General features: G+C 53.8%; 1 protein-coding gene and 1 pseudogene across 3 annotated transcripts in view; one reads left to right on the top strand and one right to left on the bottom strand.

Moving 5' to 3' along the window:
• Positions 1–314: 314 nt before the first annotated feature.
• SIL1 (SIL1 nucleotide exchange factor) overlaps positions 315–10,700 on the bottom strand; it is a 211,439-nt gene continuing 201,053 nt past the window's right edge. For all 3 annotated transcript variants that reach the window (XM_006086523.3, XM_014453853.2, XM_023752103.1), the window contains exons 8-10: positions 4,236–4,332; positions 3,644–3,808; positions 315–843 (exon numbers count right to left, since the gene is read on the bottom strand). In XM_006086523.3, the coding sequence (XP_006086585.1) occupies positions 487–843; positions 3,644–3,808; positions 4,236–4,332 (619 nt within the window). In that variant the 3' untranslated portion in view covers positions 315–486. The remainder of the gene's footprint in view (positions 844–3,643; positions 3,809–4,235; positions 4,333–10,700) is intronic.
• The window catches only part of LOC106696768, an 11,148-nt pseudogene continuing 6,691 nt past the window's right edge, over positions 6,244–10,700 (top strand).

Genomic DNA, 10,700 nt, shown 5'->3' with positions numbered 1-10,700 from the left:
AGACTTCCCCTCATAGCAGGGTCGGGGAGGAACAGCACAGGTGCCAGGCACTGGGGTAGTCCTTTATGCACGTTTTCTCTCATTTAATGGCATAACCTTTGACAGATGAGGAAACAGGCTCAGAAAAGTTAAGTGACTTGACAAGGTCACAGAGCTACTGGGTGGTAAAAGCTATGTCCCAGCCAGAGTTTTCCAACTTCTGAGCCTGGATCCTTCCCAACTGGGGGGCCTGTTACTAGATGCCCTGGGCTGACCATGCAGCATGTCACCAAGGGCTGTGCCCAGTCCGCACAGATACACAGTAGACAGACAGATAATGACCTTCACGCCTCCATTTAATAGCCAGTCCAGCACTGCCCCGCTGATGCCCAGACCCCCGTAGGGAAGCCCTCCATCCTGCCTGCTGTCCCCTGAAGAACCCATCCAAACTGGTACCTCTCAGCCTTACTAGCAGTTCCAGTCTAGTCTCAGTCTTAGGGGGCGGCCTCATCTCAGCTCCTTCAGCAAACTGTTGATAGAGCCCAGCAGTTCCCAGAAGTAGCCCTCATCCTCGCCATCTTGGAGCTCCTGGGCGGCTAGCACCTGGTATTCAGCCTGCAGACTGGCCAGCGTCCTGCTGAGCTTGGGGTCCTGATGGTAGTGGTCCCTGCAGGTGACCAGGAGGGCACCCAGTGTCTGCAGCACCTTTTCACGGGCATCATGTTCAGGCAGCGCCAGCAGGTGGGCAGTGATCTCACACCAGCCTTGTTCTCGCAGGCTTGGCAGGAGTTGCACCTGGCGATATTGCTGCAGCTTCTCTGGGGACGTCTCCTGGGTCAGCTTGGCCTCCTCCTCGGCAAACATCTGCCATCCACATGGCCAGGTGACAGGGGTCGGGTGGGGAGGAGAGAACACACAGAGAGCAGTCAGCCCTGCCCTTCAGATGTGAAGGCACATGGCTGACCTGTCAGTTCGAACCCTCTTCCTTCATCCCCTTGGACCTCAAAGGCCCTCATGGGAGAAGGCCAGCAGGATCCATGGCTTCACACATACTCCCCCACCTACCTATCTATCCATCCATCCACTCATCCAAACAACTGTGCAGTGTGCCAGATGCTGGAGACATAAAGATGGAGACAGGGTCCCCACCCTTGAGGAGCTCAGGGTCTAGCAGGAGAATAAAAGTTAACGGAGTAATTCCTAAAGAGCGTAATAAATTCAGTCCAGCAGTGCAGTGCGGTGCCAGCCCAAGACCAGTCAGCTGTCAGTGGAGTGGGAATGTGAACCAGCTAGGGCTTCCCTGAACGGTGAGGGATGCGTGGGAGTTGTCCAAGGATAAGGATGGAGTGGGGGGCCCACACACAGGAGGGTGATAACAATGCCTGGGCCCACCTCGTTTTGAAGAATGGCAGGTTAGCCCTGGCTGGTTTGGCTCAGTGGATAGAGCATCGGCCTGCGGACTGAAGGGTCCCGGGTTCAATTCCGGTCAAGGACACATGCCCAGGGTTACAAGCTCAATCCCCAGTAGGGGGCATGCAGGAGGCAACCGATCAATGATTCTCTCTCATTATTGATGTTTCTCTTTCTTTCTCTCTTCTCTTCTCTCTCCTCCCTTTCTCTCTCTCTCTCTCTCTCTCTCTCTCTCTCTCTCTCTCTCTCTCCCTTCCTCTCTCCCCCCCCCCCTCCTTTCCTTTCTGAAATAAAAAAGAAAAGAAAAAAGAATGGCAGGTTATGCTGGTTGATGGGACACAACAGACAGCCCTGAGTGTCCCTCCAAGGAGGATGGCCTCCAGGCTGAGGAACGTCTGGGCAGGAACCCAGCCCCATCAGCAAAATATGGTGGAACCAACGCTGCCAGAGGCGGCAAAGGAAACACCTGAAACCTGACAAGATGGCAGCTCATTTCAAAGGTCAGAGGAAGGCTATGCAGAGGTGGAGGGTTGGCAGGGTGGCAATGCCCCATACGGGCTGTACTAAATGCCCTGCAAGGAGTCTCTGCCCTAACTCCAGGGAGAATGAGGCATGCAGGGTACAGAGAAGGCAAGAGGGGAGCCCAGGAAAGATGAGGGGCCACAGTAGACCACATGACGGCCTTGGGGCCCACTGGGGCTGGTGGAGGAAGCTCGGGGGGAGGGGCGGGAGGGGTCAGGATCCTGGAACAGGAAAAGCTCACGACCATCCCGTCTGGCTAGTTCTTCACTCCTGGGGAACAGAGAAGCCCTGACTGCCTCCAGCATAGAGAATGCTGACATCTTCCTAAAGCCTCTGCTGCAGGAGGATGGCTGTCTGTGTACTGTTTGCTGAGAGACACCAGTCCCTCCCTGATCTTCACAGCACCCAGGACTCCAGGAATGAGCCAATGTCAGTGCCCACCATGCCAGGGCTGGGGGCTGTGAAGAGACACCCAAGGCAACAGAAGAAAGAGATCAGGCTCTCTCTCCAGCCAGTGTTCATGTCCTTCTCCAGGCTTGTTGGCCCACATCCAGGATGTCAGCTGTGCCTAGGCCTTATTAATTGGATGTGAGCACCACATGGCTGCCTGCTGTTCTGGGTTCTGCAGCTTAAAGAGGGAGAGAGGGAGAGAGGGAGAAAAGGAGAGAAGGAAAGAAGGAGAGAGGGAGGTAGAGAGGCGGGGGAGAGAAGGAAAAGAGGGAGGGAGGGAAAGAGACAGGGAGGGAGAAGGGAGGGCGGGTGAGAGAGGGAGGGAGAGGGGGGAGGGAGGGAGACTGAGAGACATGACAGGCCAAGAGAGTCAGAGAGGGCAAGCACACAAAAGCAATAGCTGACAGAGAAGCAGCAATGGACAGCCCTGACCCGCAGCAAAGCACAGGGGGGAGGGGCCGGGAAGAGGGATGGGCCCCTCAGCCTCCAACACTCAGCAGCGGTTCCAGCAGCTGCCCAGCCCTGCTCCACCAATCCGCAGCCTGGCTGTTCTAGGGAGAATGACAGGCAGCTGAAAAGGCCCTGCCAATGCTCGCTGCAGCAGATGAACTAAGAATCCAGGCCTAGCTGGTTTTACTCTATCCATAATTAAGACACTTTTTAGTCTCACAAAGACCAAAGTGAGCCAGGCACCAAGTCTCTCCGGGTGGCAAGCACCCGGGGTCCCCAGGGCCTTCCAGGGCAGCCATTCTGAGCCCCCGCCCAGAGCCAAAGCTCTCAGAGTTGGCAACGCCAGGTTTCTAGAATCTTAAGATTCAGCATCATTCCAGCCCTTGGCTCCTTGGTCCCTTGGCTGTTGTCATGGCTCCTAGACACAGCTGCTCTATCCCTCCTGCTCCTCATCACCCCACCCTATGCTTCAGCCTTAAATGAGGGGCTCACCGGACTATTTCTGGCCTTCGATCACACTGATCCTGAGTTTGCACACTTGGCTCGGACCACTGCCAGCACCTTCTCTTTCTCCTTCCTCATCAGCCTCAGGTTTCAGCCCAGCAGTCATTTCCCACAGGACATCCTCCCTGATGTCTCGGAAATACTGGGTTTGGAGCCCTGAAGTGGGGCCCCACAGCATCCCTGTCTGCCCAGATCAGAGCTGGCATGTTTGCTCCAAAGCACTTACTAATGAGGATGAAGGGATGAATGAAAGAGACATGGGAGGGACCAGGATCGAATGGTCACAAGCAAACACAGTGAGAGGGAGGCAGGGCAAGCGGGGACTCACCTTTTCAGTGACCAGGTCGTAGAGCAGGGTGACCACGCGCACAGCCAGCACCTCTGTGCCCTTCTCCTGCACCAAGCTCCTCAGGACCTGCAGGCCCCCCAGCTTCAGGAACTGCTGCTGGGCATAGGGGAAGTGTCGCAGTAGGGAGCACAGTGCAAACAGGACCTGGGGAGGCACACATGCAGATGGGTGAGGGGCCAATCAGAGCTGGCCCTGCCCCAGGCCCAGAAAAGGCAGCTGTAAGTGTACCAACCATCTCAGCTCGGCTCCCATTCTTCCTGGCTCCATCCACTACCCTCAGGGACAGCTACACCCCAGAACTCAGGACTGGGAGAGCCAGATACCTTCAACATCACCCAGTGGACAAATCGAGGCCCAGTGCAGGCCGCCAGGGTGTGGGACTCAACACCACACGTGGGAGCTACATCCAGGCCCCCAGATGCCTTGGGATGCTGCTGTGATACTTTGAGTGAGTGGGACCTCTCCGCCTACGCCCCCCAAAGTGACATGCACAGCCTGGAAAGGGACCAGTGCCGTCCAGGCTCCACAGGTGTGCTGGGGGCTGGGCAGGAGGAAAGGAGCAGAATCCCACCTTCTTCTTTGCAGTGAGAGGCTGCTCCGTAGCCAGGATGACCAGCAGCTTCTGCAGGGCTCCACCCTCGATGGCCTCCACCTGGACCTTTGGGTTGCTATGGAGGGTGGGAAGAGGAAGCACAGAAAAGCATGACTTGGCACCTATTCACCAAGTTGGGGCAACACCACTGTGCCCAGCCCAGGGATCTGGGTGGTCAGAGAGTTGACACCACACCAGCCATCCCTTGGGAGAAACAAGGTATGCAAGGGGGTGGGGGGAGGTTCTCCCCTCTGGACAAGCTAGAACTGAGATGGGGAAACAGAGGCTAATTAGTGTGGATCCACCTGGGTACAATAATTAGTGTGGATCCACCTGGGTACAATGACCTATGGCACAAACGACAGGGTCAAGTGCCCCCATGCCAGTCTCCCCTCCCCAAAAAGAAATCACATCTACCTTTAAAAAAGGAAATCACATCTACCACTTTAAGATCCTTCTGCTATGGAAAGCCTTCGTCCACCTTCCCCAAGCCAGTGTTGGGTGCTCCTCTTTCAATGACTCCAGGCCCATCACACACTGCGGGGCAATTACTAATGGGGTCCCCTAGACAGGAACCCGTTCTTTTTCTCTCCTCTCCTGGGCGGAGCACACACACAGCACATAGTGAACGCTGTGGTAGGAAGATAACAAGAAAACACAAGATCCAGGGAGCCTCTGCATCCCTATGCAGATCCTGAAACAGGACCAACCCAGTGCCTCCCCACCAGCCCTCCACTCTCTGAGAGCAGCTGCTGCGATGTTCTCTGTCCCTGTCACCTCAGCGTTGAGCACAGGGCCTGCCATGGCCTAGGACCCTGAACAATAGGGAATGAATGAATAAACATATTTATACCATAATTGTGCCGACCAACAAACAGGCAGTGCTAAACCCCTCAGCACCCAGGGCTGCCTCTGGAACTCCTCTCCCCATTCCAGGCTGGGGAGAGTAATGAGAGACAAACACTTCAGGCACAGCCCTCCTGGATGAAAGGACGCTGGGCCTGGAAGGGTGCCAGGGAGGGCACATGGCAGGGAACCCCAGCAGGATACCCTTTTGCAGGATCCTTGCTTTCTCAAATCAAATTAGTGATCAATTAAAGAGCAAGTGCCAAACACAGGGACCTATGTTTTCAGGCCCTTGAGGAAGGTCAAGGCTCCCTCACCAGCCACTTCTGAGGCTTCCGAGAAAAAAGGCAGCAGGCACATAAAAAGCCTGAGGCCAGCAGCGAAGGGAAGGGCAAGGCCAGAGATCAGACAGCCCAGAGAGGGTACCAAGTCTCCATCAGGCGCTGGCTGCCTTCCCTTAGAATGGCCACCAGCTCCCTGGAGGCCCCAAAAGGGCCTGGTTCCTCCTAACCCCCAACCTTGGCAGGGGGTCCTCATGGCATGAGGCAGGGTGTTAAAAATCAGAGGGAGAAAGCTCCTGGTCCAAACCCCAGAGAAGAATGGAGGCAGGTAATAGGAGTGTTTACACTGCTGCTTGCAGGAGAGGCCCTGGCACAGAGCAGGCACTCCCTAAGTGCTGCCGAATGGCATAGTGATGGCCCCCCTTCTATTCCTACCTGGCACCAGCTTCAAGGTTCAAGCAGACTCAGCACACTAAGCCAGAGAGGACATGCAGGGTGGGTGCCAGCCTGTCCCACTGTAACTCCACTCGTGTCTGAGGAGCAGTCTGGAGACAGGCTGGGGTCTCTGGGGAAGTGAGGCTGACAGCTCCTGTCCAGACAGGCAGGTGGGCGCCGATGCATGGGGGACTGGGAGCTGAACCTCTCCCCTGCCCCTGCTCCCCCAACTTGAGAAAGGCAGCTGCTTCATCAAAGTGTGAGCTAATTAGGGCTGTCTCTGCCATCATGTGCCCGAGGAACGCTCCCCGCAACAGGCAGGGTCTAGGAAAAGACAAGGACCACAGAAATGGCAAATGCTGCCTCCCAAGGAAGGGGGTTCTGCCAGGCCCGACACTGCATCAGCCTCGGGGAGGGCCACTGATATGCCCCATCCTCAGGGGACTGCAGAGTGGCAGAGACAAGGCCCTCCAAACACAGCACAAAGCTTCACCCTTGTCCTCAGATCTACTGAGAACAAGTCCCAGAGACGAGACAATCACCCAGCCAACCCGAGAAGGTAAGAGCAGAGCTCAGGACAGAGCGGGAATCCAAGGAGACCTGGCCTGAGCACATGGGGTTCAGCTTGGGCACCTCCCAGAGCAGCAGCCCTACCACCAACAAAAGGTATAGGGGAGAGACAACATGATAAAGGAGGCAAGAGCACACAATGGAATAAAGACATCTCTTCAATAAATGGCGTTGGGATAACTGGACAGCTACATGTAAAAAAATGAAACTAGACCACCAACTTACACCATACACAATAATAAACTCAAAATGGATAACAGATTTAAAGGTAAGTTGTGAAACAATAAAAATCCTTGAAGAAAGCATAGGCAGCAAAATCTCAGACATTTCACGATACAACACCCAGGGCAAGAGAAACAAAGGGGGAAAAATGAACGAATAGGACTACATCAAACTAAAAAGCTTCTGCACAGCAAAAGAAACCAGCATCAAAATGAAAAGGGACCCACTATATGGAAGAACATATTGGCCAATGATACATCTGACAAAGGATTAATATCCAAAATGCATAAAGTACTCATACAACTCAACAAAAGGAAGACAAACAATCCAATAAAAAAAGTAAATGAACAGAAGACCTAAATAGACACTTCTCCAAAGAGGTTATCCAGATGGCCACGAGACATATGAAAAATGCTTCAACGTCACTAATCATCAGAGAGATGCAAATTAAAACGACAATGAGGTACTACCTCACACCTGCCAGAATGGCTACCATCAATAAATCAACAAACAGTAAGTGCTGGCAAGGATGTGGAGAAAAAGGAACCCTAGTACACTGCTGGTAGGAATGCAGACTGGTACAGCCACTATAGAAAACAGTGTGGAGTTTCCTCAAAAAATTAAAAATGGAACTGCCATTTGACCCAGTAATCCCAATTCTAGTAAGATAGCCTAAAAAGCCTAAAACACCAATCAGAAAGAATGTATGCAATCCTATGTTTATAGCAGCATATTCTACAATAGCTAAGATCTGGAAACAGCTCATGTGCGCATCAGTAGATGAATGGATTTAAACACTGTGGTACATTTACACCATGAAATGCTATGTAGCTGTAAAAAATAAGGATCTCTTACTCTTTGAGATAGCATGAAGGAACCTGGAGATTATCATGCTAAGTGAAATAAGTCAGTCAGAGGAAGACAAGTATCACATGATCTCACTTATATCTAACTAGAGGCCCGGTGCATGAAATTTATGCACTGTGTGTGTGTGGGGGGGGTCCCCTCAGCCTGGGCCTGCGTCCTCTTGCAGTCAGGGAACCCTGGCGGGGGGGGGGGGGGGGATGTCCAACTGACGGCTGAGACCCGCTCTCCGTGCAGGCAGTCGGACATCCTTAGCGCTGCCGCCACCGCCGCTGTGCTTGCCAGCCATGAACAGTGCTCCCCCTGTGGGAGTGCACTGACCACCAGGGGGCAGCTCCTGTGTTGAGCGTCTGCCCCCTGGTGGTCAGTGCGCATCATAGCGACCAGTTGTTCCGCCTGGGGCCAAGACCGGATCTCCAACATCCCCTGCGGGGTCCTAGATTGCAAGAGGGCACAGGCCAGGCCGAGGGACCCCACTGGTGCACGATCGGGCCGGACAGGGATGCAGGAGGGCTCCAGGGCATATGCGGCCAGTCTCACTCAGTCCTGATCAGCCCAGTCCCAATCAGCCTGACCCCAGCAGCAAGCTAACCTACCAGTTGACTGTCTGCCCCCTGGTGGGCAGTGCACGTCAGAGTGAGCGATTGAGTGACCTTAGCGTTATCATTAGCATATTACGCTTTGATTGGCTGAACAGATGACCAGACACTTAGCATATTAGGCTATTATATAGGATGAATAAAATAAATGGACAAAATGAAAGCATGCAACAGACTGAGGAACCTCAGAGGGAAGGGAGTGGGGGTAGGGAAGAGATCAGCCAAAGCACTTGCAAAGGGGGCAGGCATGGACTGTGTAGGCAAATACTTGGGATCCTCCAGAGAAAGAAAAAGCTGATTGGAAGTCAAGAAAAGATGCCAAAAGCCAATAGGAGATATGGCTTCCCTGGTACTTCCATGGGAACCCCGATGTAAGTTAGAGAGGGCCTGACTCTGTCTTAGGCAAGATGGAGAGGCAAGCCACTGCCAGGCAATTGCTTCGAGAAGACCCATGCAGGACAGATCCTTGGGGAAGCTCAGCCTGCTCTCTGTCACTCAACACTGAGCAAGCCAGGATTCACAGCAGATGCTATTTACTGGTTTAGAAGTGAATGAATAAATGAATGGCTTGTAACTTTAGGCCAGACCAGGTGGCTCTCAACCTAAGGTCTGTGGGGTTCTAGAAGAGCCAGGAGAGCTGCATAGGAGAGGTGAGACTACAGGAAGGGGACAGCATGATCATGTGTGTAGAGGCGAGGAGACTGTTCAGTGGAAGGCTTCCCTGGAGAGTCATAAAAATTGGGCTGAGAGGTGCAGCTCACCTGATACCAAGAGGCCAAGCTGGACATAGTGCCAGCAGGTCTGCTGGTTGGGACCAAGATGGGGCGACGTAGGACCCAGACACCACCCAGCAAATGGAACCTGCTCCTATTCTTACTTCAGCCCACACCCAGGGAAAAACCATAAGTTGGAAACAAGTGCCTCCAGGTGTCAGACACCAGAGAGAGCCCTGGAGCAAGATTCATCTCAGGACAGTGATGTGGGGTGAGGGAGGGGGAGGGGGGCAGTGGCGGGGAACAGGAGTTGAGCTAGGAGACACACTGAACCAGGCACAGCCCACCACTCCCAGGTCAGGCTGTTTCTGGTTACGTGGCGCTGTGCCTGTACCTGCCCAGCATCCCTTCTTCCCCATCTCCTAGCACTGACACTTTCCTTCCTTCGAGACTGCTGCTTCTCCCACTCCTGTGGTCCTGATGGGGTGGGTCTCAACTCCCAGGCTGCAGGGGAGAGCTTGTGGCCCAGTGCTGGCATCCATGGCCTCAGTGGGTCCCCCGGACTAGGCAGTCAGAGCCCTTCAGTCTTCCACACTGGAGTCGGGACAGAGGAAAGTTCTCTTCTCCACAAGGTAAGGTGGCTGTAAGCCAAGAGCACCTACAGCTTTGCCAGCAGTAGCCAGGCCCACCCAACCCAAAGGGGAAAGCCCATTTACAGTACGAGAGAACAGAGCTTAAGGCACAGGCGAAGGAAACCAGAGAGGATAAGAGAAAGCCTGATGCCTTTTGTCACTTGCTGAAATCGCTTTCATAAAGCAATTAATCCCCTTGTTCTCCTGCAGCAGTTCGGAAGGACCTGGTCAGTAAAGCAGACTGTGGCCATGTGGGCTCGGCAACCCCGGGCCCACGCGCTGCCGCCTTTCCTCCTGACCAGCTTCAGTGAGGGCCCCACATGAATCTGGGCCCTACCGAGGCTCAGGGCTTCAGTGGCTCGGTGAACACCTCAGGGTCAAATACCCTCTGAAAACAGCCTTTTACGCTGCCCAGTCAAGGAGCTGAGGAAGCACCGCAGAGGGAGCCTGGGAGAGACAAGGCCTGCATTTCCGACGGCACTCCGTCCATCCAGGCAGGGACAGCAGAGGCCAGTTGTTTCTTGAGCAATGTGGCCAGAGGGTCAGACACCAACATGCTCTCAGAGCCTCTCTCCCCCCAGGCAGCTCTGCCTTGGGCTCTGAACGCTCACTGCTGTGTGCTTTTGGGGAGGAAATACCCAAAATAGCTTAGAGTGAGGTACAAGGGCCAGGGCCTGGAGAACCCTTGGTGAGAATCCTGTGAACAATGGCTGATGACCTCAGATAAGTCCCTTTACTTCAGTATCCTCACCTGTGAGGCAGAGCTAAAACTACCCTGTGCTAAAGAGAGAATAGCTAATAATGCCAAAATGCTAGCTGAAGCTTTGTGACAGAAAGATTATGATTATAGTGGGTTTGCTACCCAAAGAGGCCAGACCAGTACCTTGAGAGCACAGCTTTATTTAGGCACATATAGCTGGCCTCATACCCCTCCCAGCCTACAGAATCTGGACCAGAGCTACACCCCTTGCCTGGGGTGAGGTTTGGGGGGGCAGGGTGTCTTGATGGATAGAAGATGGATGTCCTGACAGTTGGAGATTGAGAGAGTTAAAAGAGCAGAGGCCTGGCAAGCCTCTTAGTGACATTAGTGGCACTGGTGTGCTCAAAGTCAACAAAAGGATATTAAGGATGTAGCTCGTAGCTCGTAGCTCGTCTCTGGCGAGATAAATGAGAATAAACCTTGTTCAGGGCTAAGCAGGCTGGACTGAATAAACACCATTAGCACTTGGATTACTGGGATCTTCCCAATCAGCAGGCGAGTCAGCTGCCTGTGTGCAGAGGG

This window comes from Myotis lucifugus, unplaced genomic scaffold (genome assembly GCF_000147115.1).
Source record: "Myotis lucifugus unplaced genomic scaffold, Myoluc2.0 scaffold_28, whole genome shotgun sequence".
Lineage (NCBI taxonomy): Eukaryota > Metazoa > Chordata > Mammalia > Chiroptera > Vespertilionidae > Myotis > Myotis lucifugus.
The sequence above is the reverse complement of the archived record's forward strand: the minus strand, read 5'-3'. Positions and strand labels throughout refer to the sequence as shown.